The sequence below is a fragment of the Bos indicus genome, chromosome 23 (assembly GCF_029378745.1).
Source record: "Bos indicus isolate NIAB-ARS_2022 breed Sahiwal x Tharparkar chromosome 23, NIAB-ARS_B.indTharparkar_mat_pri_1.0, whole genome shotgun sequence".
Classification (NCBI taxonomy): domain Eukaryota; kingdom Metazoa; phylum Chordata; class Mammalia; order Artiodactyla; family Bovidae; genus Bos; species Bos indicus.
Genome location: NC_091782.1, coordinates 26,032,304 through 26,060,008, shown reverse-complemented (window position 1 = coordinate 26,060,008; position 27,705 = coordinate 26,032,304). Strand labels below are relative to the sequence as shown.

Here is a 27,705-nt window from a genome sequence, read left to right as displayed (position 1 = left end):
CGAAAATAAGAAAACATTGGAAGTTGATTCAAACTTGGAAAGGAATCTGATGATTTGTGGAGGCACAGAAAAGATACTCGCATTGTGTGAGAACAGGAAGGCAAGCACTGTCCCAACTACTCTTAATTGTTTTTTTACAAGAAAATGAAACATTTTTAATCCTCAGCATTGGCAATGTCTTAAAATTACAGTGGACTAAATAAAAATCAAGTTTACTATTTTTTAATCTCTCTATACATTTGTAACCATCAGAGTTTTTCATGTTTTGACAAAAAGTTTTTGAAGTTGCAGAACAAAAGTGAATTTTCCCATTGGCACAAAGATTGTCTGTGTGGTCACATTTATAATGCCACTATAAACTTCTGGGCAAAAGGGGACGCCGGGACCCTCCCCCTGGATTCCAGGACACACCTGCCTAGCTTTCTTCCAGCCTCACTAGCTGTTCTCCGGTTTCTCTTCGCAACTCTTACTGCTGGAGGACTCCAGAGTGCAATACTTGGAGCTATTCTTTCTTCTGTCTATAACGACTACCTCAGAGATTTCACCCAGTCTCGGGGCTTAAAATATCATTTATATGCCCGCAACTCCCACAGCATAGGCCTCTCACCTGAACTCCAGATTTATATGTCCAACCACCTGCTTGATCACTCTACTTGAATATCTAAAGGTATCTTAAACCCTAGTATGTCCAAAACTGAAACATCCCCACCACCCCACCACCTCCAAAAAACCCTCCTCTACCTGCAATATACGTCTCCATCCCAGTTGGTGGCAACTCCTCCTTTCCAACTGCTCAGGTCAGAAACATTCATCCTCCGTACCGCCTCCTCCTCTCATCTCCCCTATAGCCACTGTCTTAATCATTGTTGTTTAGTCACTAAGTCATGTCTGACTCTTTGAGTCCCAAAACAGACTGCAGCCCACCAGGCTCCTCTGTCCATGAGATTTTCCAGGCATTAATACTGGAGTGGGTTGCCTTTTCCTTCTCCAGGGGATCTTCCCAACCCAGAAACTGAACCAGTGTCTCCTGCATTGGTAGGCAAGATTCTTTACCACTGAGGCACCAAGGAAACCCAAGTTATTATATTAAACCCAGGTAACCTGTGTAGACCACCTGCCAAGCAGGAAACATGGGTTCCATCTCTGGGTCAGGAAGATCCCCTATAGAAGGAAATGGCAACCCACTCCAGTATCCTTGCCTGGGAAATCCCATAGACAGAGGAGCCTGGCGGGCTATAGTTCACGGGGTCATAAAAGAGTAGGACACGACTTAGTAACTAAACCACCACCACCACCTGTGTATAAGAATTTCCATTGGTGAGGGAAATTTGAAAAGCTAAAATGTGATTACCCATTCATTTTGTTAAGAACTGTTTCCTGAATATCTCACTGTGCCAAATTCAAAATGGATCTCAGATGGTCAGACATACCCATCCAATTCTGGTGCGGGAGCCTCTTGCTTTCGAATGTGGTTCTGAATCGACAGGAGTGCTTCTGGTGAATACTGGGCAGCGTTGCTCTCCATGTATTTTAAAACATAGTCGTCTGTGTCAAGGATGACGAACCGGTGGCCAAACACTGGGGAGAAGGTAGAAATACATTAGCTTGGTTATGTTTTTATCAGGCAACCAAGAGTAAAAATTCACAGACATGTATTTGTGAGCTAGACTAATGAACCTTACATAGCTCTCCAAACTAATGTGTACTAGTTTGCTCAGCGCTTAGGGAGCTCCAAGTCTCCATCTACAGCCAACAAATGCAACCAATTTACAGTTTAATTGATAAAGGAGGACATTACGACACTGAACCACATGTACTTCTGGACTGCAGACTAATGCCTCCTACAAGTGTTCACTCAGTTAAATCCCCAACAAAGCCAGTAGGAAAGCCTGAACTCTGCTGAGACCTACCCTCAATCACAGCACCAATGAAGAAGTCACTGGGGCCATAGTAGACAGGGTTTTCCACCGAGGAACCTGGTTTGACAACTTTAGTTCTGCCGAGATACTTGCCCCCAATGATACCAGAATTTCGAACAGGAGGCTCAAAGATACTGATCATGTCAGTGGCTAGAAAATAAGACAAGACAAACCGGCGGCCCTTGTCTTCTGGGAAGGGGGATTCCTGGAAAGGTGAAGAAAAGAGGACATTATGAAGATACATGATCTGTGCAGATGCCGCCAACTAAAACACCTACAGGGACTAGGGTACAATATAAACCTAACATATGGAATATAATATGAATGAACAGTATGGGGTGACTCTGGAGGCCTGGACAGGGTACACCTCACCTAAGGGAAGCTGCCCCAACTCACACCAGTTGACTGCTGCCTGTGGGAATGAATGCAGGCCCAATGTTGTTAGATCTTCCAGTTTTTCATGAGAAGATAGAAATATGGATTACTATATTAAATCCCTGACTTTAACATGTTGACTTCAACTCTTTAAAAGCACCAGGCAGGCCAGAGATAACATATGGGCTATATTCTATCCAAAGGTGGCTAGTCTGAAACCTCTTAGCTGACATTATGTTCAGCTTCAGGGACACTAAAGTAATTACGCAAAGTCTATGGCTTTACACAAATCCATTTCTATACATAATTTTAAAAAGAAAATTTTAAACAGGAGGAAAATGTATGAAGATCCTTTTCTGTGCATATCAAGGAGTCCATGATGTCAAAACGTCTTTTTATTGGTGACGCTGACCTTGATCACTTGGTTAAGAAGATGCCTGGTAGGTTTCTCTCCTAGGAAGTCACCATCTTTCCCTTTGCAGTTAATAAATATCTTGAGGGAGATACTTGCAAACTATGAAAATCGTGTTTTTCCCCAAAGGTTTTCCCACTAATTTTAGCATCTGTTGATGGATCTAGTCAGCAACAAATTTACTGTGGGGTGTGCATAATGCTAATTTTCTACTTCACTCTTCTCTTCCAGGCTTGTTCATTGAAATTCTACTATATGATAATCTCTAGGTCAATCCATGTTGCTGCAAATTATTCCATAGTTTTCTTATGGCTGAGTAATATTCCATTACACACACATACACACACACCCTTCCACACAGCTTCTTTATATCCATTCCTCTGGTGATGGACATTTAGGTTGCTTCCATGTCTTGGTTATTTTAAACAGTACTTCTGTGAATACTGGGGTGCATGTATCTTTTCAACTTGAGTTTTCATTAGGTTGAGTTCCAGTTCTGCCTCTGTCTAAGCAGTAAGACCTGGGACACACCAATTAACCTCTCTGATTCTTATATTTCAAAACATAAAATGAATAAAACATTATATTGCCTGACTCATGGACAGTGTATGTATAAATAAATTCATTTACCAACTCAACCAATAATTATTGAGTGCCTACAAAGTCTAAAGAGACACTACCCCTGCCCTCAAGGAATTCACAATTACTATGTTATAATTCAACAAACCTACTGAACTTTAATAGTAACTCAAAGAACTTAGCAACAATGCAAAACCTTCATTAATCAGAATTCTTTTATTTTATTTTTTAATCAGAGGAAAATTGCTTTACGTCATGTTGGTTTCTGCCTTACCAGAATTCTTACAGTGTGAAGTGTTCTAATTGGCCTAGAATTTGCTAGAACTCTCATTTCAAAGCTTTGTTCAACATTTCAAAAAATGTATCAGTTAACTATGTTCTCATTTTTCAAACACATGTCTATTGCCAGAGTAACATGTCAATTTCTGCTATTTATGTCTACATTTCTAAATAAAACACTTATATTTCTATTTCTGTTTTTCTTTTCTATTTTTAGAGACATTACCCTTTGAATTCTTATCAGTAATTTGCTTCAGGCAATTCAGCCACTGAGTGGAACATTCAGGATCTAAATTTGCCTCTTTCCAAACCTCTTAGCCACTAAACATATGACTTCCCAAAGTTACCTATTAAGTTAGTACGATTCCATTTGTTACATTTAATGAATATAAAAGACATGGTCCCTACTGTCAAGGAAATGACAGTTCACTGGAAAGGCACACAGAGAGACAGATACTTTGAATATAAGTCAAGGCTTTCACTGCTTAATAAAAAAGGCCAAAAAGTCGGTCAAAATGTGAGGGCTAGCGAGGAGAGATTAATGATTTCCGAGAGATTCTGAAGGCAGATAGGACTTGAGCTAGGTCTTGGTTCGGGAGCACCATGCTTAATGCCGTCCACCCTGCCTGAAGGCTAGAGTTCAACATGACTCCGACAGCTGTTACTCTCTAGCTTACAGACAAAACGGACAACCGTGCACAGCACTGAGACACAGCAGAACCTCAGGATACAAACACTGTCCTCACCAGTGTGGCCAAATAACGAAGCACCTTGTTCTCGTTCATCAGCATTTTAATAACATCTTTTTGGGGAGCTTTTGGGATGAGAGCAAAGCAGTTTTGAGCAGAGTCTTCAATTAGGCCAAAACCATTATAAGGAGGCAACTCCTGAAGAAAAAAAGGAAGCAAGAAATAAAGCAGATGCTGCTTGTTTTTAAAATTTCATTAAAGGTAACTGTAAGTTTCTTTTTAAAGTCTGGAAAATATTTAAAAGTAATTTCTACATATTCAAATGCAATCGGAAAGAACAACATATCACATATTCCGTTCTTCTTTATAGACTTTACGCCCTTGATCACTGCTCACACAAGTGACTCATGATGCTACAGAATAACCCTCCAGACTGGGCTGAGACATCGCTGACGTCCACTGACCCTTACCGCCATGGCAGAGCCCTGCCCTGCTCCCCAGCCCTGGTACTCACGGACTTGCAGCATGGAAAGGCAGGGGCCTGTGAATTCTTTGTTCTGGGCTGTAGGTCTCCGCATGGCAGATCTGGAAACCATTTTCTGGTGTGTTGGAGCTGGGGTGGGGTGGAGGTGTCAGGGCTTGGTTCATGCTCCTTTTTTTCCTGTTAACCTCCATACTTCTGATATTTTTATTTCTTGATTTTTGCCTCATAGTAATGACAGTCATACTTTACTGAGAACTCAGACCCCCCCACTGTCCACCCAGGACTCCCCTTTCCTGGTGAAGAAGTAAACTCATGGAGCTGAATTCCAGATGCAAAGATTATTCGGTAAGTGTGGAAGTACAGGGTGAACTTATGTTTGTCGTGAACTTAGGTTCCATAAAGGGCTGAAGGTACCACTACAGGATGCTGGGATTTGTCAAAAACTTAAGTATTAATAATTCAGAGGTTTCCTCCCTCTCATCAATGCCAGGCAGACTTCAGCTGAATTCTTTTTCTCTGACTCCTTTTTGCGCTGCTTTCTCAGCAAACTTGCTCGTACCATGCTTTCACCTGTAGACACCTTCCCCAAATCTTCAAACATATTGTATTCAGCAAGTTTAACAAATTAGTCTGTATGAGCCCTGATCCATCTATAATGGGGACTCCCTCAAAAACCATGGACTCTGTTACGTTCATTCAAGGTGAAGTGCTTAGAACATTGATCCTTCACCCACCCCTGGGCTGTATGTGATTAATATGATCTGCATGGCTGGAATGTGACTAAGTTAAGTGAAGTCGCTCAGTCGTGTCCGACTCTTTGTGATCCCACGGACTGTAGCCTGCCAGGCTCCTCTGTCCATGGGATTTTCCAGGAAAGAATACTGGAATGGGTTGCCATTTTCTTCTCCAGGGGATCTTCCCAACCCAGGGATCGAACCCAGGTCTCCCACATTGTAGGCAGATGGTTTTACTGTCTGAGCCACCAGGAAAGTGTGATTAGCGGATCCAGTAAGTGGACAATGACTAATTTGTCCCATATGCGAAACCAGTAGGCAGTGAATACATAAGTTGCCATAGACAGAGCAACTTTGAAAGTCGCTCATGCTAAGCTGCCCATAGCACTGCCCACATGCTAAGCTCTAACTTACCTGTAAGCAGCAGAAATGCAGTGGCACTATCTAATACCAATACACAGTGAGAGCAACCTGGTCAGGGGGTGCAGGGGAGGTTAAGGGGTTTTGAAATAGGGAGGTAAGCTTCTGAGCACCTTCCTGCCAAATTCCTTTTGTGTTTTAACAGGTTTCCACCTATTTCCCTCAAATCGAATCTCATTTCCCCTCTTGGGATGCAGGCCTTCTCTAGATATCAGCCCTTCCGCCTGCAGCCCTGGTACTGTGCTTCCCATACTCCATCATATGCCAAGCTGCTGCGTGGGTCCTGTTCCAAACTAGAGCTATTCCTCTGTGGATACCACCACTCATAGATACCCCTGTTCCAATGACCCACCCTCCAGAGTTCCTGCCCAGGGTTTTTTTTTTGTTTTTAACATGTACACACACACACAAAATCTGAGAGCCCCTCATCCTTTAAACGTGTTCAGAGGCTGGCTCCATGGCAGATGGGCCCTCCTGGCCCTGGCTTCTTCCTCCTCCCTACCAGCATGTCTCCAGATGGACTGAGTCTGAGATCTAGCTCATGTGGCCTCTGGATCCATGTGGACTTACTCCTGATCTGAAGGTCACGATTCTCAAATCAAATACATGCACTTCATATCCGGCTCTGTCCCTGCCCATTGGCTTGACGCTGGCTTGGTGCCTCTAGAAACTGCTAGCCTCCCATCTCTGTGTCCCCACTTCACCTTGTAGAGTTTAGACGGCCAAGGGGTAATGACTGAGGAGAGCTTAAAGGTACTTGCTTCTTGGAAGAAAGAAGGCCTACACTAAGTTGCGAGAGGTGAGAGAGAGCCATGTAAAGAAATGATGCAAAAGTGGTTCAAGCATTAGCAGAAGTCCAGGGGATAAAACAGGACACAGAACCCTTGTAACTCAGCAGATACGCAAGCGGCTCGGGCCAAGAGTTGTGGGTAAAGCAGCGGCCAGGCTGGAGGATCTCAATCATTCCATCCTTCCAATCACTGTCTTTTGAAAAGAGGCCGCTGACATAATTTTACACACATGCTGGCAAAATAAAGAAGGGCCATGGATGCTCACACACTATTTTATACATGAGCAACACACACAGAGGTTGTGTGAATTGTTCTTCCCCTAGACAGGTGTAATGGCACAGTGCCTTTGGTCTATGACACGTGGGCCTTGATACGTGAGATGCTTCTGGAATTGGCTGTGTAATTCTGAAAACACGCAGTTGTTACTTCAAACTCTAAAACACGTGGCTGAGCCATTCTGAAGGCCCAAGTCTACTAGATCACTACTTTGCTGCATTAAAGACACCATGAACTTACTCTCAGATCACAGTGGACTTTGAGGTGCACAGAACTGAAGTCTGGGATTCTGCCTGATTTTTAAGGAGAGCAATACTGCAATTAAAGAACACCATCTTCCAACATCTTCAATTAATTAGTTTTTTTTTGTTTGTTTTTTGCTCCCAATCACTTTTTAAGTGAAAGGTTTGATAAATAGGCAAATAAAAAAAAAAAAAAGAAAGAAATGTCTTAGGGGTCTGGAATTTAATGAAAAAATTTAGAAGTTATTAAGGTAATATACAGCTTGGTATAGAAAGTGAAATTAAAACCACACAGTATAAAAAACAGGTCCCTGGTCATCTCCCACTTCCCTCTTTCCCTCCCTTCTGCCCACTGGAGAACTAACAACTGTAGATCATCTGGGGAAACATTCCTCCAGGTCTTTTCCTCAGTGATGGAAGCAGATGTTGTATACAGTAATCTACAGAAATTAGTGCCACATCATGTATTCACACTCCCTTAAAAATGTTATGGACATTTTTTTCATGCTAATATGCACAGACTTCCTCTTTATTTTTTAACGAGACTTACAGTCTTCTAATTGTATGGATGGATATATTATAATTTATTCGGCCAATGTTCTAACACCTTATTATAAACAATGCTACAATACAGGTCCTTACACCTATCTTTTTATAATCCCCAAACCAGATTTTCTGGGTCAAGAGATATGTAATATTTTTATTTTGGAAAAGTTAAAATGATAACAAATGGTCTTTCAGAGCTTTCCTCACTGGGTCACCTATTAGCAGTCTGGGAAAAAACTTATTTCATCACATCAGGGCAAACATGGGATGCTGTTGAGTCTTTTTAAATCAAAAATCCTAAACCTCAGTATTTTAATTTCTGTTTCTTTGATGATAAGTTGAGGGTCTTTCCATATGTTCATTAGCCATTTGTATTTCTGCTTTTGTGAACTGCTCTATTTCATATGTTTTGCCCATTTTTAATTGGATATTCATAAAAGAGCCCTTTTTGTCCTTAAAGTCCTCTATCAGAAGATGAACTCTCTCACTACCCTCAGAACCAGAGTTCCATTACCTGTTTCATAGGAGGTGGTTCCTTCTTGCTCATATCAATGCGTGGTAAATCGGAGATTCCAAATTTTTCTTGGTAATACTGCCGAGTAAATGGATCACAATCATAAATGAAGAAAGTTCTCCCGAGTATAGTGAGCGGCTTCCCGACGATGAAGTCTTTGGCCGTGTACCATTCCAACACCTCCTTATCGGAGATCTCCAGCACGCACCGAGGGAAGTTCTCTAACAAAAGACAGCAGAAAGAGGAGAGAGAAAAAGGAATGAGGATGGGAAGATAGACACACAACAGCCGGGCAATCCTGAGAACAGAGCAGGTGTGGGCTTCAGCTCTGATGGAGGGTCAGTGACTCCTCCACGCTCCCAGCAGAACACAGGGCTGTGTATTTCTATCTGTGAACGGGACCCATAAATAATGGCCCAGATGGTTTCTGTAAAGTCTCTCTCCCATATTAGGCTTCCGATATCCCTGTTGGGTGTGTGTTAGTCGCTCAGTTGTGTCCGACTCTTTGCAACCCCATGGACAGGCAGGCTCCTCTGTCCACGGGTCACTAATCTCAGCAGAATTAAGGCTTAGAAGGAATCATTACAAGAGAAAAGAATAAACATCCTTCTATAAAGACAGAGTACTGGATCTAGGGTGGGGGGATCCAAGTCATTTAGTTTAACTGCCCACCCATTTGGGGGCTTCCCTGACAGTTCAGTTGGTAAAGAAACCGCCTGCAATGCAGAAGAACCCACTTCAATTCCTGAGTCGGAAAGATTCACTGGAGAAGGGATAGGCTACCCACTCCAGTATTCTTGGGCTTCCCTTGTGGCTCAGCTGGTAAAGAATCCACCTGCAAAGCAGGAGACCTGGGTTTGATCCCTGGGTTGGGAAGATCCCCTGGAGAAGAGAATGGCTACGCACTCCAGTATCCTGGCCTGGAGAATTCCATGGACTTTATAGTCCATGGGGTCCCAAAGAACTGGACACGACTGAGCGACTTTCACTTTCACCCATTTATCCACTCAACAAACAAATTATTAGTGACCACAATTAATAATATGGATAAAATTCCTGGCTTGATGGAGGCAACACTCTGTTTGGGGTGGCAGACTCTAAACACACAAAAAACGGTTTCATTGCAATTGTGATCAATGCTGTGAGGCCAGTGTGATCCTGTGGCAGAAGGCAGGCACAGTCAGTGTGGATGGTTCCAGTAATCTGTTCATCCGGGGAAATCAACAGATTTCCAAACGCAGAATCAGCCTTCACTATGTCTGTGAGTCTGTTTCTATTTCACAAAGAGGTTCACTTGTGTCTTATTTTAGATTCCACACATAAATGATATCATATCATATTTGTCTTTCTCTTTCATTATCCATTCATACAATGAATATACTCAGCCATAAAAAAGAATGAAATCTTGCCATTTTCCACAACGTGGCGAGACCTAAAGAGTTATTAGGCTAAGTGAATTAAGTTGGAGAAAGACAAATACTGTACGATTTCACTTACATGTGGGATCTAAAAAGTAGACATGGAAAAACTGACTGGTTCAAAACTGGAGAAAGAATACATCAAGGCTAAATACTATAACCCTGCTTATTTAACTTATATGTAGAGTACATCATGTGAAATGCCAGACTGGGTGAATTGCAAGCTGGAATCAAGACTGCCAGAAGAAATATCAACAACCTCAGATACGCAGATAATATCACTCTAACGGTCAAAAGTGAAGAGGAACTAAAGAGCCTCTTCAGGAGGGTGAAAGAGGAGAATGAAAAAGCTGACTTAAAATTCAACACTCAAAAAACTAAGATCATGGCATCTGGTCCCATTACTTCATAGCAAATGGATGGGGAAGTAGTAACAGATTTATTTTCTTGGGCTCCAAAATCACTGTGGACAGTGACTGAAGCCATAAAATTAAAAGATGTTTGCTCCTTGGAGGGCAAGTTATGACAAACCTAGACAGCAAAGGTGCATAAAGCCAAAGCTATTGAGAGTTGGACCATAAAGAAGGCCAAGCACCAAAGAACTGATGCTTTCAAACTGTGGTGCCAGAGGAAACTCTTGAGAGTTCCTTGCACTGCAAGGAATCAAACCAGTCAATCCTAAAGTAAATCACCCCTGAATACTCCCTGGAAGGACTGATGCTGAAGCTGAAGCTCCAAAACTTTGGCCACCTGATGCAAAGAGTCAACTTATTGGAAAAGACACTGATGCTGGGAAAGACTGAAGGTTAAAAGGAGAAGGGGAGGCAGAGGATGAGAGGTTTAGACAGTATTACTGACTCAATGGACATGAGTTTGAGAACTCCAGGAGACAGTGAAGGACAGGGGAGCCTGGCATGCTGCAGTCCATGGAGTCACAAAGAGTTGGACAAGACTCAGTGACTGAACAACAACAACAACAAAAAGTAAAATAAAAGAATAAACTTAACAAAACAAGAACAGACTTAGAGATACAGAGGACTAACTGGTGGTTGCCAGAGGGGAGCGGGGTGATGGGATGAGTGTAAAACTGAGGAGGAAGATTAAAAGATACAAACTTCAGCTGTAAAATGAGTCACGGGGATGTAAGGTACAGCATAGGGATAGAGTCAGTAATAAGTCTGTATGGTGACAGATGGTAACTAGACAGATCCTGGTGATCACTCTGTAATGTATACAAGTATCAGATCACCTGAAGCCAACATAGTATTGTAAGTTAATTCTATTTCGATGAAAATAAATAATCCACAAAAATACCCACTTTTCAAAACCTGTTGTTTTCTTAATCCTAATACTGCTCCAATATCATTATTGTCATAGACTTTAATTTTATCTTGATATTCTTAAGCCCTTAAATTCAATCCTGGTGGCTCAGCTGGTACAGAATCCACCTGCAAAGGAGGAGACCTGGGTTTAGTCCCTGGGTGGGGAAGATCTCCTGGAGGAGGGAACTGTACCTCCAATATTCCGGCCTGGAAAACTGCACGGACTGTCCAGTCCATGGGGTCGCAGAGTCAGACACAACTGAGCGACTTTCACTTTCACTTTAAATTCAACATTATGCCTTCAGCGGGTATAGTCAGTATTTATTTAGATTCACCTACATTTTACCATTTTCTTTCTTTACTGCTTCTTACATCTCAGATTTTTACTTCTGGAATCATTTTCTTTCTGTATATAAGATTTTTCCAAGTAAGGGTTAGGTCTTACTAACCTAACCCTGTAAAGGCTCTCCTGTAAAGGCTTCTTTGGTCTTTCTAGCTCACACCCGTTGTTCTGAGCTCTGTCTACATGACACGCGAATCAGGAATCAGATCACCTGGGGCACCCGTGTTACTGTTTAAGCACTCTGAATGTGTATATGACTTGTCTCCCCAGCCACTGAAAGTGCCTGAAGGACAGGCATTCTAGGTCTGGAGCAATTTTATCTTATCCTCCACAGCACTTAGCACATGACATGGTTCTCGGAGCAGATATTTAACTCTTGTTTAACTGAATTCAATAAGAACTACCCACTAGATAAAGGCCTCTGGAAGTCGATCAGATGCTTTAACACCATTTCTTTTTCCAGTTAAAGAAATTATTTAGTTGATGGGAGCTTAGCTTTTTCTGTCCTGCTACCACAAGACTAATTGTAACTTTCACAAAAACATATGTCTCCTATCTTTTCAAGGGACCATACGTAGGTCACCTGGCTACCACTCCATCTACCTCTGATGGAAATTTTGTTAGAATTTGGGAAGTTATAGGAGCAGATGATTACGTGTTGAAAAGTTTACACATAGGTCACATTGATGAGGCAGACAAACAAGGAACCTAAGAGTGACTTCATGAGGTTTACTGACCCTTCTTCATGCTACACGGAATACATTCCCATTCTGCCTCTCAGTCATAACTCTAACGCTTGTCAGCTCCAGATGGCAGGCATTTCAGCTCATTTAAGCACCTGGAAGGCCAAACTTAGTACACAGTCCAATGTCACGGAACCCTAGGAGGGTGCTATGGGAGCTAAGCAGAACGGAGCAGGCAGCAGCTGGACTAAGCTGAACAAGGGCGCCAATCCAGTTATTGCTGTTTGAGAATGGAAGCTGTTAAAGCACTTATTCTCACTTCTTAAAATAAGAGGGTTTTAAAGTTAACTCTTAATTTAAAAATGATGACCATTTTTATCGCCCTTTCCCCAGTCTCATTCTCCTCTGCCTCACAGGCCACCATTCTAACGAACTGCTTTCTGGTTTTGTATGTACTATTTACACCGTTTTGTGTTTTACTTTATGTAAGCGGTATTCCACTATGCATCTTGTTTTCTTTTTTCTACACAGCAGTATGCATTTAAGATGCACCCATTCGCTTTCTTGTATATTTTGTTTATTGTTTCTAACAACTACATATTTATCAAGGTGTATTTTCACCACATTTTGACTTTTCACTCTCCAAGTGATGGAAATCTCTACCTCCTTGCCCCTAAACAACTCTGCATTTTTAAAACACACTCCGCAGACCCAGCCATACATGTGGGTGGGCTGCATTTAGCCTTCAAACTGCCAATTTGTTTATAACCTGAGACAAACCTCTTGCTCAATACCTGGAATTTCTTATCTCTGAGTTCCAAAAAACAGAGTTAAAAAAAGAAAAAAACAATGAAAGTATTTACAGAGTTCTGTCATCTATCCAAACATTGGTCAGTACATGTGACCAAGATGACACTCTTGCAAGAGAAAATTCTTAAACTCTTAAGTCAATAACTAAAGCAAGTTCACTTATTCCAGAGAAGTAGTGACAGACAGCAAGTCTCAGCTGCATTCTGTTTGCATTCTTACCCCAATTCACAAGGTTATTTTATACCAGCAAAGACAGACCAGGGGCTGATAGAATGGGGATCCACCTTTACGAACCAGAGACGTGTCTTTACCACCTGAAGTTATTCCACACAGAAACTTCCTGATTGATTGGGAAGTGGTTGAGGTGAGAAGCAAAGTCCAAAGCACACCTAAGGAAATGGTAAGCTGTGCCTCTGAATGAAAACAAGGCTGTTTCAGAAAAGCACTAAAAGCCTGACATGAAATGGCTCAGAAGCCCTTCCACACTTAAATAAATCTCCCACTGCTGTTTTGGTTCTGCTCCCTTGATCTGGGTATCAATCATCTCTGCCAGATCATTTCAGAGACAAGCTTGGACTGAGGGGCCAGTAACGGAGGGAAGTTATGGGAAAGCCTACAGAACACAGCAGCCATCTCCCAAGTGTAAAGGGAATGATCACATGATTGAGTAACTCCTCTGAGATCCAGGAAAGGTCCCAATTAATAGAGGATAAATTGAATCACACATACTTGCATTCTCCACCAAAACCTTGGGCATGCGCTGGCGGTTCATCAGGAGGGGGAAGGGATCTCGCCCATCATTCCGTTCGTGGACCTCTCGAATTTCCACCGTGTCATCCATAAGATAGTAATGAATGATGTAGGTCCGACATTCACCGAACATGCTGTCTGTGTCATCCCAGATGGCATAGAATCGAAGAACCTTTGAGGAACCCAAAGCAGTGACTTAAAGAAAAAATTCCACAAAGGGAGAGTTTAACTTAGCTACTTTGGCATTTATGTATCAGTGATGAAAAGATTAGCTAGAAAGACTATGAAGTAATCTCAGATGGTTATTAAAAAAAAAGTATTCACCAAAGATACAAAAACATCTGAAATTATAAACCAGATGTCAACAGCTGGAAAATATTAAGTAATAGGCTTATAAGCTTGTGCTGAGAAAGGATTCATTTTGATCCAAAATATTAGTCAGTGAAAGAAAAGCTGAATTAAAAGAGCAGTGGGCCCTTCATTCAGTGGTTTATACGTAATTAATAAAGATACACGTGAATGGTTTGTATATAATTAGTATGGAAAGAATTTTCATTTATTAATCAGTATTTTAGTTCTTTCAATCTCAAAAACAGAATCTTTACAAAAGAGTAACAGTCATATGACTGGTTTAAAGAATGTTCTTAAAAGAATTTGGTAGTGCTAGGTAAAATTTTCTATACTAAACAGAATTACATTTCTGAGAGAAACAGCAGCAGAGAAGCACTGAGGGTGATCTCGCTGTTTTCTCTTTCCCTTTAGTACAGAGAAGAGAAGACTCGGATCTGCTCTGTACACCAGCTCACAAGGGGGAAGACAGGCTGGAACAGAGTTGGAAAATACCCAGAACATTCTGTACTCAAACATCAATGTATTATAACATTTAACAAGGAAGCATCTGCAATGGGAATGCTTTGAAATTACTATTTTAACATTAGAAACCTACATACATGCAATAGCTTTGAAACATCCCAATATAATTCACTCAAGGTTTCCCAAAGGATTCTTGGAGATTAATTCATGTTTAGGAAAAGAAGTGGGCGGCTGGAAATGTAAAGTTAGGGAGCAGATGGTGCTCAGGAATTACTTTAAGAGAGAAGTTTGGTGGAACTCATAAGACTTAACTTCACAATCTTCTTTGAATCTCTGATATGAAACCTAGGGATTCCTGTACCTGTAACCCCAGAAAGAGAGCACTGTACCTGACCAGTTAAAATACAGATGTAATGTTTCAAAATACACACCTACCAAGACAGCTTGCTAATAAGCAGTGCCGCTTTTGGGAACAAACCTACTAGCTCACTCACCTACCTGTTTGTCAAAGGTGAGAAACTGCTTGAGTTGATCAAAGTCCGTTGGGGTTACATATTTACGGAGAGGCTGTTTCCGGAGTTCAGTGTAAGGATCAAGTGCCATCTTCTCTGGGGGATTTAGCTCAATTCCTTGACTTTCCAAAAATACCTACGTAATTCAAAATTAATAATGATTATCCTTCTTGAAGCTTCTTAAAGTAAGTGCTAAGTGATGCTATAAAAATAAACACTAATATAATAAGAATTTCTAAGCCACTGTCCACATTAACCATTAGTTTAAAGCTTGAGCATGTCTTAGCAGTACCAAGCCTCCGACTGACCCAATTCTGTAATGCAGACAATAACTGATAATTACCTTAAGTAAAAATGTAAGACGTGGTGGCAAGGTAACTGGCTCCAAATATGAATTCAGATCAATTAGATTTAGGTGCCCAGGAACAGAGGAAACACTAGGATTGCTTATACACACTTATATAATGCTTATACATCGGGAACCTAATCATAGTCTGAACAGTATGTACTTCATGTCGGGTATGGGGCCAAGCTGGGGTTCCCAGGTGGCACAGTGGTGAAGAATCCGCCTGCCAATAAAGAAGACCCAAGAGACGCAGGTTCGATTCCTGCATCAGGAAGATCCCCTGGAGTAGGAAATGGGAACCCACTCCAGTATTCTTTCATGGAAAGTTCCACAGAAAGAGAAGCCTTGTGGGCTACAGTCCATAGGTCCCAGAGAGTCGGACGGGACTGAGCTCATCATAGAGCACATAGCGGCAAGCAGCACGAGGGAAAGTTAAGCTGAAATCAAATTCCCAGCTTTCCATCTCAATTAAAACAAATATATGATTAAGCACTTCCCACAAAAAAAAAAAAAAAAGGAAAAGAAAGCAAACCCACTGGTTATTTCAGACCAAAAAATATTTCAATCAAACAGGAAAGATGAATCAAGGGCTCAAATCTCACTAGAAAAAGTTAAAGAAAGCCACCTGAACTCGATGTGATCTTGAATTTCTTTGCTGATTATGAGCAAATATGTATTATTTTAAGTCACTATATATTTAATACAACTCAATTCTTCTTAAAAGCACAACAAATTTTTTTGTTAAGCACACACACACACTCAAAAACGATTTCCTGGGATCTGTTTACATTCTGGAACTGGAAATTAATGTGGGTTTCTTTGGGGAATTGTGTGGTTTGCTTTTGGACAATTCCATACAAAATGTACAGAATTCAGGGCCAGAATATACGGGCTCTAGTATCAGTTCTGCTAACTAGCTTGTAATCTTAGTATTTAAAGTTTTGGCAGGAATGTAGAAGCTTCCTGAAGTTGACTATTCTTCCTGTCTCTTAGAAAAAAGCCTAAGCTCTTTGAAGTGGTTATTCTAAAGTGTCCCTGGAGGAGCAGAGAGAAGGGAGTGTCTTTGAGAGCAGAAGAGACAAGTGGGGGAGGGAATTCCCCCAGACAGGAAACTAAGACACAGGCTGGTGGGCCTGAAAAGAGCAAGGCTCCCCACGTCTCTGCACAGACGCTCGAAGCCCAGGTGCAGCCCGCCAACACAGGCGTTCAAAGCCTAGTCTCTTACCGGCACCATGCTCCAGGATGGTGCCCGTGGTCACCAGATGGTGGGCCTGAAAAGAGCAAGGCTCCGCTCGTCTCTGCACAGACGCTCAAAGCCCAGGTGCAGCCCGCCAACACAGGCGTTCAAAGCCTAGTCTCTTACCGGCACCATGCTCCAGGAAGGTGCCCGTGGTCACCAGACAACCTGTGGACCCTGGATGACCCCGTTAGGTCTGGGAACGCTGCTGCTTCCCTGCTGTTCCTAGGGCCCGGAATCTCACGTTCAGCGCACTCTGTCTATGGGACCATTTATGCAGAGCCCTGAGGAGGGGGTGAGAATGGATGGTGATGATGATGTGTGTGAACAGAGACGGTGCCTTGTCCAAATCATACTGTAAAGAGTTTCCTTTCTTATTCACTCATAGGTCTAGCCAGGGTGAAAACCATCAAATCAGGTAAGATGTGGACAAACTTCAGACTATTATAGGAGCCAACTTCTAACAGATCAGTTATTAAAAACATAATCTAATCATCAATGCCTGAAACACTCAGCTCTTGTCTATCAGTCATGAGAACTTCAGCTTCCACAAATTTCTGTATTTGTTTACCTGCTCAACCTTATCAACTTAATCAACCCTTGTGGAGCTTTGTGGTCCTTTTCAGCCGAGCATGGAGCAGTGGGAATTCTGAGTTGTCTGATGCACACTCTCAGCTGAGGTCGAACACTGGGAAGTTCTGCCTGTTTCAGTCCTTTTCCTCGAACGTCCTTTTCAGTCCATTTGGGGCCAGCCACTTTTTCTCACTTATTTGCTTTCTGTAGGCGATTCTGCAGTTTGAAGTGGCCCCCAACCTTAGTGCTACGGTGCTGTCTCATGTTCTCAGTACAAGACGAACAATAAGTACTCAGTACATCTAAAAATGGTTAAAGTGCTGAATTTCATGTTACCTACATTTTACTACAAAAAAGAAAAGGCAGATGTGATGTACCTTACGGAAAAATTACAAGTGTCAGCTAAGCTTCATTCAGGCATGACTTATAGTGCTGTTGGCCAAGACCTCAATGTTAATGAATCAACAATAATCTGTAAACAGAACAACACACAGAACAAGACTGTGTATTGACCACAGGCTTGGAGGAACCCAACTCTGCATTTCTTGTAGGAGCAATGGTTCAGTATTTGTTAATTCAGTGTCTGTGAAGACTGTACTGCATGTAACTACCATTATTAATGAGAAGTGACTACAACTGGCTTAGATCAACAGCTCAGGGATCAACTTGCAAATGTTCAAACTGTAAAGATGTGACTGTAAAAACAATGGTGATACCTCAAATTCATACAACACTTCATAATTTTTCATTGGTGGCACAATCCTGGAACTACCTATGATAAAATGGACTTCAAAACCAGAAAGAGATATCAAGACCCATTTGAGGGGGACGGTCTCTCAGAGATGGTCTGGTACCTCCACCTTCTCTATGGTTTTCTTGGCTGCTCTCAGGGCAGCACGGATGCCATGGCACCCTCTCTCACTGCCCTGAGGTTCTGCCCCTGAGACATCTCATCAGTGAGGCCTTCCCTGGCCAGCCTTCACACACCGCACCCCCTCCAACTCCAACCCCTTTCCCCTCTTTAGTTCCTTCCATAGCTCTTTGCAGCATCTGACAAACATTTGTTTGCTTATTATTTGTTTCCTCCAACCAGAATGTAATAAGTTCTATAAGGGCAAATCTTTATACCTGGCACCTAGAACAGTGCCTGGCATTCAGCAGGCATTAAGTATTTGCTAAATAAATTACTAATTAAAAAAATAATAAATGAGTGAACTCATAGGGGCTCAGTGCATGGTAAAACTTAATTACATTTGGCATTATGTCACATGGGATTAAAGGCATAAAAAATTTAGGAACTGTATCTTTGCTAAGGCAAATTTGCAATTATTTACTAATACCTACACTTTGTGCTAAAGAAAGTGCTCTCTTTTGCTTTTTTTTCTCTCTCTACAATTAAAGGTGTCAAAAATCCATTACATATGAAATAGAGAAATAAAGATTTTTCCCAATATGTGTTTTTCTTTAAAAATGGTTTTATTCCAGGAATTTTTTAGATACCAAGTTTCCCTAGTATACAGCAAGTATGAGTTCCAAAAAAATACAAATCGCACAAAAAACTTTTGGCTCATATCTGCTAGTAGAGATGGTGCTATTTTTGTAAATCCAGACTTAAGCTAAATTGCCCAAGGTCTCTTTCATATTTCTATCCCTTCAAGGGTACCAGCTCCACTACTCTCTGTCTGAACTGGCATGTGAACTGATTTCTAACCAAATGATTCAGCCACAATGGGAGTTTAACTTTATTACTCAAATATCCATCTAGGATATGTACCAATGTCATCATGAAAAAGATGATGTCACCATGCAGTGATGGCACATGTGTGCTAAGCCGCTTCAGTCACATCTGACTCTGTGAGACTCTATAGATTGTAGCCCGCCACGTTCCTCTGTCCCTGGGATTCTCCAAGCAAGAACTCTGGAGTGGGTTGCCGTGCCCTCCTCCAGGGCATCTTTCCAACCCAGGGATCGAACCTGCATCTCTTACATCTCCTGAATTGGCAGGCAGGCTCTTACCACTAGTGCCACCTGGGATGCCCATGATGCCACATATGACATATACAAATGCCAAGTTAACCTACATATTAATCCACTCAGGACAGAGGATCAGTGCCCTCCTCTTACCCTGACAAGTGACATGTATTCTCTCATAGATTAGAACAATGCCTCAGACACCAAAACTTCCCGAAACACATACTATACCTGTGTGAACTTGTCACAGTCAACAATGCGGAAAGTTTTGCCATAAATCGTGATGTTTATTCCTCGGTTTAGGTCTTTCCAATGGTAGTGGTCTCCCCGGTCATTCTTGGAGAGGCGCTGGCGTTTGATTAACTTTCCTTGAGGGATCCCAGAGTTTTCCACGACAGGCTCTATGACGGACATGCTGTCATCTTCTAGATAGTAGTAAATGTGCACTTGGCGGATCCTGTAATGTTCCTCAATTGACATAGGAACATCTTCTTGGAAATAGGCATCAAATTTAAGCACCTGTAATACAGAAGGGTGGGAGAAATGGTGTGTTAGTGTCTCATCAAAAAATAACAAGTCTCTTCTCATGCCGAGAATCACTCAGGGAGGTTCAAATACTCATCATTCCCACCTTGTAATTCCGAGGCTGCCAAACTATGAACATGGGACAAATCTACCCCTGCTGTCTATTTCTATAGAACCTGCAACTAAGAACAGTTTTTAATACATTTAAACGGTCGCAAAATCAAAAGGAGAACAAAATTTCAAAACAATTGGGAACTATACAACATAACATATAATTGCTAATGGCTGCTTTCCCACGATAAGGGCAGAGTTGAGTAGCTGGACTGCTGCTACGGACTGAATTATGTCCCCACCTCCACAATATGCAGTGTTGGAAATTTAACCTTCAACATGACTATATTTGGAGATAAGGTGCTAAGGAGCTAAGTAAGATTACATGAGTCCTGAGGGTAGAGCCCCAATCCAACAGAACTAGTGGCCTTCTAAGAAGAGGAAGAGAGCTCTCTCCCTCTCAGCACACACGCACTGAGCAAAGGCCGTACGAGGACACAGCACGAAGCCAGCTGCCTGAAAGGCAGGAAGAAAGCCTTCACCAGAAACCAAATCAACAGCAATCTTGGACTTGAAGCGTCCAGAACTGTGGGAAAATTAATTTCTATTGTTTAAGCCACCTGTCTGTCTGTATTTTATTATGGCAGCTCAAGCAGACTAAGTCAGTTGCAAAGACCAAATATTTATTATTTGGCCCTTCACAGAAAAAGCTTGCTGACCTCTGAACTAAATACTCAAAATAGGGGTAGACAACTTACTAATGTGTTCCTTAAAGACTTAACTCTACTAGCCTTATTTCAACGTCAAAAATTCCATTTCAAATTTGTGAAAAGGATAAGAAATTTGGACAAGACAATGACTTCTGGTTTCAAAATGAAAACGAATCTCAAGTCCATTTCTTTAGAAGTGGGGTGCCTTGTAAACATATATTAATGACATATTCATTCTTAGAGACTTTATATGAATGAATCTCAAATTGACCATCCATCACAACATCTTTGGGTGGCTTGTAAATACCCGTTTTGTGCTCAGAAACAACCATCCCAGATGGACCAAATCCCAGGTCTTCTGGAAGCAGCAGCATCAGTGTAAAGTCAAAACGGCACAAAATGGGATTTTAAAGTGTCTATTATTCTATTTTTAACATTTCTTTTCAAGGCAAGAACATATTAGAATGATGTTTCAGGGAAGTAAGAGTGTTAACCCAAACCCAACTCTACTAAAACAAGGGGAACAAACCAAGGAGACTTTTTAGCGAATTATGGCTCAATGGAGGAGGAGATGAAGTAATGTATAATGTTTACTGCGGAAGAATAAGATAAAAACCAAAGAAGAATGGGCAACTGCATAGCAGAAATATGAATATAATGGAGTCAGGGCCTTAAAACTCATAATAAAAAGATGAAATGGATGAATATAGCAGAATGTTTAAAGCAAAACAATCATACAGTAAAAGCCAAATATGAAGATCCTTTTAAAGTAACATTTTACAGCAACTGCAAAGAATGAAATGAAGACATGATCAGTAATTCATGTACATAATAGTCAGTATTTGAACCACAGACTTACACAGATTTATCTGAGAAGATGACTTTGGCAGTGCAGATAGGGGCTCGAATTTAGGCTTACTGAATTTAAGTGACAGCACAGTTAATACCGAAGGAGGCGACTTGAGATGTAGAGCTGGGTTTGGAGAAAGAAGTCAGCATTAGGGAAAAAAAAAAAAAATGACTCAAACATTTTGACCTGAGCAACTGAAAAAAATGGAACTACAATCAAATTGATACGGGGGAGACTGTAGTGGAGCATATTTTGGGGATGAGGAAACAAAATTAGGGGTTTGGTTTTGAACATGTTTACTTTTGAGGTATTCACTAAACATTCAAGAGGAGATGTCAAACGGGTAACTCATCTAGAATTCAGGACACAGTTCATCATGTAAAGGACATTTCAAGGTAAGAGTCTGGAGTCAAGGAGTGAGCAGAGACAAAGAAGAAGAACACACACTGAACCCTGGAGCATACCCAGCTTCCCAAGCCATCTGTTTTCTATGGTGGAGGGGATACAGATACCTTTGGCAACAGAAAGTTGGCCTCAGAACGGGAGGCAGGAAAAAGATACATACACACACACCACATTTTAAAGGCTCAAATAATCAGGATTTTATGCATTCTATTTTTTAAAACATTAATGAGTTATTTAAAAGCAAACCTTATAGAATTATGTCACATGATCAGTACAAATGAATCCTAACCTATCTTTGTGCTTACAGTTGTGAATTGTGACCACTGTAGGCCAGAGTAGCTGGGTAGTGGTTACATTTTCCTAAAGAAGTGATGTTCTCAGAGCTGTGCTTTGAGGAATAAACCAAGCAGAAAGAAGGTAGGGTTTGTTTTGTTTTGTTTTGTTTTTAAGACAGGATGGTATGACCCTAGGTAGAGAAGCAGTCCCCCGAGTGAAATGGCAGCAGGATGAAAAGATGAAAGAAGAAGAACACCACAGAGTGGGAAGTCAGCCTGGGGAAAGATGAGAATGGTACAGGAGCAAAGGGGAAGACGCAGGCATTCCCTGGACAAGTCCTGGTCTTTATCATCTGTGTGAGAGGTCGTTGCTGCTGCTAAGTCGCTTCAGTCGTGTCCGACTCTGTGTGACCCCATAGACGGCAGCCCACCAGGCTCCCCCATCCCTGGGATTCTCCAGGCAAGAGCACTGGAGTGGGTTGCCATTTCCTTCTCCAGTGCATGAAAGTGAAAAGTGAAAGTGAAGTCGCTCAGTCGTGTCCGACTCCTAGTGACCCCACGGACTGCAGCCTACCAGGCTCCTCCGTCCATGGGATTTTCCAGGCAAGAGTACTGGAGTGGGGTGCCATTATATTCAGTTATATTCTAATCATGAGGAACGGCATGAAGAATGTCCAAAATATGGACACATATCTTGGCTATGAAGTGGATTTCTGGGTATTCTGAAAAAATTTAAACTCTGATTTAACTCACAGAACCTGTAATTTCCTTACTGCAAACAAAAACAAAAACAAAAACAACTCAGGTTCAAAACCATGCATTTAACTACTCTACTTCATAATTTATGGTAAGAATTATTTATCAAGAAATTATGATGATCCAAGTAAATGAATAGAAAAAAATATAAATATTCTTTTCACAACAAATATCTTTAAAGAAATGAATTGTAGTATTTAAAAAGTATAAATTAAGTAATGACAATTAGCATAAAATTACATAGAAAAACAAAAAATAAGAAGCTTATTTCCTATTAGGCACAATTTTCTCTCTTTGAATTTCATTAATACTTTTTCACTTTCTAGTTTACAATAGTTATTTGCTATTGTTTTCAGTAAAAATTGAACATAACCATTTATATCTTGATAAACTGTTAAAACCTGCCTGCAAATGCCAGAGACTTAAGAGATGTGGGTTTGATCCCTAGGTCGGGAAGATCCCCTGGAGGAGGGCATGGCAGGCTGCTCCAGTATTTTTGCCTGGAGAATCCCATGGACAGAGGAGCCTGGTGGGCCCCAGTCCATAGGGTCACAGAGTCGGACACAGTTGAAGCGACTTAACACAGCACAAACTTAAAAATGCCTGTCTCACTCCTCTCTTGTATTTTCAGCCCTCTCCCTTTTCTATTGGCTTTGCAGTGCCATTCACAGCTGTAAATAAACAAGAGACACAAGAACAAAGTTAAGACATACAAAATCATGTATCACTGATAAGGGATGTTTAGGTTCAGCCTAGGAAAGCACATGTCAATCTGTTTGTATCAAATGAGTTAGCTGAGATGGGGAAGGGGAGATGATATAGATTATGGCTGATACAGTAAAAAATACTTGCTTCTAATTAAGTGATTACCAGTGCAAATGGCAAATTTCCACAAGATTATTTTGTACCTTTCTGCCTCTAGCTTCAATAAGTACTCTGTAAGACCAAGAAAACAGACAAGTAATATAGGCCAGGAGTAAATGAAGACAGTTAACTCCTGATTAGTAGTTGTCACATTCAGTTATATATAGACATCATTGGGGAATTAGAATCAATGAAGGGTTGGGGTGACACCCAAGTTTCTTAAAAGTCCCGTCAGTAATTCTGCTGCATGGCCAGGGTTAGGACAACCTTACCTTAGTGAAAAGAGAAAGCTCACTGACAAGGAAAATCAAGAAAGATATGGAAATGTTAACAGATGGAAATAAAACTCACATTACAAAAGCATAAGAATAAATAAAACAAAAATGTTATACTACCCTTTGGTTCAGTTACGACAAATCTGAAATGTTTCCTGAAAAACAAAAACTTACAGAAACAGACAAAAACCGACAATAGATGAAGTCATTTTCATGATATTTTGCATTTCACAGAGATTAAGAATTTGTCATTACTGCAGAATACAGGACTTTTAAAATGTGGAAAACACATCAAACAGGTAAACACAGCAATACGAACTCAAGAATTCAGAACCACCCCATGCCAACTTTTTAAAACAGTATTTAGAAAATATTTCAGGGACATCTACAGGGAATTATTTTCTGTAATCAGCTTCCTGAGTAAAGAAAGAGTCTTTCAATCCTGAGTCCAGCTGTCTATGACTAAGGGTTGAGGCATTTGAACAATTTTTTCCTCAGAGAATCTGGAAAGCCTGTGGTTTACTACTGACTTTTCTGCAAACAGCTGGCTCTCAGAAATCTGAATTTGAGGGGTACCCTTTGATCCCAGATGATACCTTTTTGTCGAAAGCCACATGTGCAGGAACAAACGCTGCAGGCGGGGCCTGCCTGGCCTGTCCATACGTGAGGATTGGGATCTTGCTGGCCAGCTCATCCAGATCAGCCTGGGACAGCTGGTTGACCTGGAGCCTGTCCCCACCAATCCCAACTGTTGGACGTCGAACAACTGCGTAGCCATTCCTGTAGCCCAGAGTCTGGCTTCTATGAAATGCTGTTTTCTGAAGGAAAAAAGAAGTGTGTCATGATATAACAAGTATTTGTTAGGTAGAAGAGCTAACTTCCAAAGGTATCAGATTCAACCTTTACTTATAAACATCCACAAACCCTGTATCAAAAATTTTACCTACATGAGAAGCTTCTTGTATTTTGAGCTAAAACAGGTGGCCAGGAACAAGGCGGGAGGCAGCAGCCTGAGCTTAAAATAAAATTTAAAGCCCTGTTACTGAGCATCCAATTTTAATTATCAGCTCACCTGCCACAAAAAAACTAAAATATCTTTATGTAGACTCCTAATTTTGTACTATCTTATCTGGTGGTTATAAGTCACAGAACCAAAACAATCCAAATCTGTGAAATGATTTCTTACCTGAAATGAAAGGCCCTCTTGCTACAGTGACACTAATATATTGTAACTCTTTGGAAAGCAAATGGATATTATGGATTTAAAGTCAAACTTAATAATTCCACCCTCCATCCTTTGAGTATATAATCCAAAATCATGGGAAAGAACAATATGCCTAAGGCTGACAATTACAATGTTAATTACAATATACCAAAACATGAGAAGCAATCTAAAAGACAAGCAAATGATGGAAAGCTCACTTAATGGGCTATTATGCAGCTATTAAAATACTTGTTTTGAAGACCATGTAGCAATCTGGGGGAAATGTTTATGATTTAATAAGCCCAGAAAAGCAGCTTATAAAATTATACACATACTACAATTACAAGCATGCAAACACGTGCACAAAAAGACTGCTTTGGAGAATGTTCTCTGTTCTATACATTTCTGAATTATGTTGTTGTTCTTTTTTACAATCAACAGATTTTTTTTTTGATAACTGGAAAAAAACAAAAGATTATATAAAAAAGAAAAAAGTGAAAATGAAGTATTTTTGAAGGAAGGAGATCAAAACAGTGGCACGGGGACCCAGCCTCCCCACCACTCCACAAAGATCAACGGTCGGACAGCTATCCACAAATAAGAGCTCTGGAAGAGGTCCATGTAGTAGGTTTCAGCAACACAGTGGGATATTTGTACAGGAAGAGAAGGAAGACTACCTCATTTTGTCTGCATCATCTCATCCTCCAAACCAGCACTGTTCAGTGCCAGGAGACAACTTCCCCTCAACAGGAAAGGAAGAGCCAAGTGAGCAGTCAGGCTCCAGTCTTTTTTACTTTATCTTCATGACCAAGGAGAGGAACTTATTGTTTAAATTGTTAAACTACATAAATGATTATTGTTTCATCTTTGAAAATCAGCCTACTGAATCTTAATGCTGACCTTCCCACACATATTTCAGCAACCCTGAAATTTCAGTATTAAAATCATAATTTTGTCAAGGGCTAAACTGTGTTGGAGAAAAAAAACACAAGCCTATTTTTTTTTTCCTCTTCAGTTTTGTCTAGAAGATACAACTAACAACACTTAAGGTAGGGGAGGAGTCAAACAAAATCCAAATAGGAATCTTTTATAAAAATGTTAAAAGCGAAAAGAAAAGGGCTAGAGAAGAAAAAACAAGAACACATCAATTGTGGCAGAGGGAACTAAAGTGCAATTATCTCCTACAAAGCACCTGAGGATGATTTGGGAGGAAGATGGCCAAGTGCTGAAAATTTAACTTTCCAAGCGAGAGGATTTGGGGGAAAAGATTAAACAAGACTGCAGAAAAAGTCGACGTGCTGGACAGAAAAGGAGATGGGGCTTGGTAGAAGCATAAATGAGACCGAGGAAAAGGACCTGACATAACGAAGCCAACAGATGGAAAATGGAGTTGGGAGTGGGAGCGATTACTGGGTCTAGGATTCAGAAGAGGGAAATGCGGGCGGCAATGATGGGCTTGGGGAGAGTGGGCGGGATGGGGCTGTGGAAATAAGGATGAAGGCGTATAGAAGTTGAGTCGGGGAAGGGGCCCAGGTTGAGGGAAGAAGAGTTTAAGGATGGAACTGGGCAGAAAGGGGTATGTGCAGAGGGAGAATGAGCTAGGCAGAAGGCCGAGGGAGCTCGGGAACCAGGTGGGGAAAACCAGCAAGAGCAGAGCAGCAAGGAAGAACGCTGGGAGGCCAACAGACTGCCAGGATGGAGTGGAAAACCCAGAAAGGGATGGGCTGAAAGCAAACTGGAGAAAGAGAGTGAGGTTGGGTGGGGGGTGGGGGTGTGGAGAACAGCGTTGGGGGCAGAGAGAGGGTTTGAAGGGGAAAAGGACAAACTCGCGTGGACGAGCAGAGACGCAACCTGCTGCGAGCTCTCCGAGGCTGCCAGGAGGTGGGGACAGGGGTTTGGCCGGAGACGTCCTCACCGTTAAGTCCTTAAAGGACGTGCCTGGGAGAAAGGGCAGGCCATGCACTGGGTTAGACACCATCGCGCCCGCTCTCGCTGCAACCACCCGAGTAGGGTTTGGCTCTCCTGGGTTGCCAGGGGAACCAGCGGCGTTCTGGGCGGCCCGGCAGCTCCATGGTAACGCCAAACACGCCGAGCGCTTGCGGAAGAGGGGCGGGGCCCGAGACGCAGGCGTGTCCGGTCCGCGCGTGCGCAGCCCGTGGACTAGACGTTCTCGCGGGAGTGTGGCCGAGCGGAGCTGGCCCCGCCCCGCGCAGTCACATGAGAACACGGGGCGGGGCGAGGCGAGGTGGTTTGGGATGACGTGGTGGTTCTCCCCTTGAGGGTCCGGGTTCCGGGCGGGTCCTTAGATCAGTGACAGGGGAAGGGTCCTTCCTTCGCTCCATCCCAGTCCTCACCTCACCTCACCTCGCCCGTCCCGCTCGCTCTTCTCCCACCCGTGGGAAAAAGGCTCTTGTCCCAGTTCACACGGAAGTGTCACTGGTTGGTTCCGGTTGAAAGTGTTACTTCTGAACCCGTGCTTCCCTGGGGCCAGGGACTGAGAAATATTCATTATTGTAATTCTGTTGTTCAAGGATGTTCAATAAACAAAAGCAACTGACTGGTGCCTAATCCTCCAACTACGTCATTCAAGTTTTTTCCTACTTTACCTTTCTGAAGGAAATGGCAACCCACTCCAGTATTCTTGCCTGGAGAATCTAATGGACAGAGGAGCCTGGCGGGCTACATACAGCCCATGGGGTCGCCAAGGGTCGGACACGACTGAGCGACTAAGCGCAGCACATTCTATTTCTAC

General features: G+C 41.8%; 1 protein-coding gene across 1 annotated transcript in view; it reads right to left on the bottom strand.

Moving 5' to 3' along the window:
• The window catches only part of EFHC1 (EF-hand domain containing 1), a 39,716-nt gene extending 12,672 nt beyond the window's left edge, over positions 1-27,044 (bottom strand). The window contains exons 1-9 of the mRNA XM_019986310.2: positions 26,869-27,044; positions 24,346-24,567; positions 19,270-19,557; positions 14,898-15,047; positions 13,566-13,758; positions 8,261-8,481; positions 4,311-4,451; positions 1,911-2,124; positions 1,431-1,578 (exon numbers count right to left, since the gene is read on the bottom strand). Of these exons, the coding sequence (XP_019841869.2) occupies positions 1,431-1,578; positions 1,911-2,124; positions 4,311-4,451; positions 8,261-8,481; positions 13,566-13,758; positions 14,898-15,047; positions 19,270-19,557; positions 24,346-24,567; positions 26,869-26,931 (1,640 nt within the window). The 5' untranslated portion in view covers positions 26,932-27,044. The remainder of the gene's footprint in view (positions 1-1,430; positions 1,579-1,910; positions 2,125-4,310; positions 4,452-8,260; positions 8,482-13,565; positions 13,759-14,897; positions 15,048-19,269; positions 19,558-24,345; positions 24,568-26,868) is intronic.
• Positions 27,045-27,705: the final 661 nt, after the last annotated feature.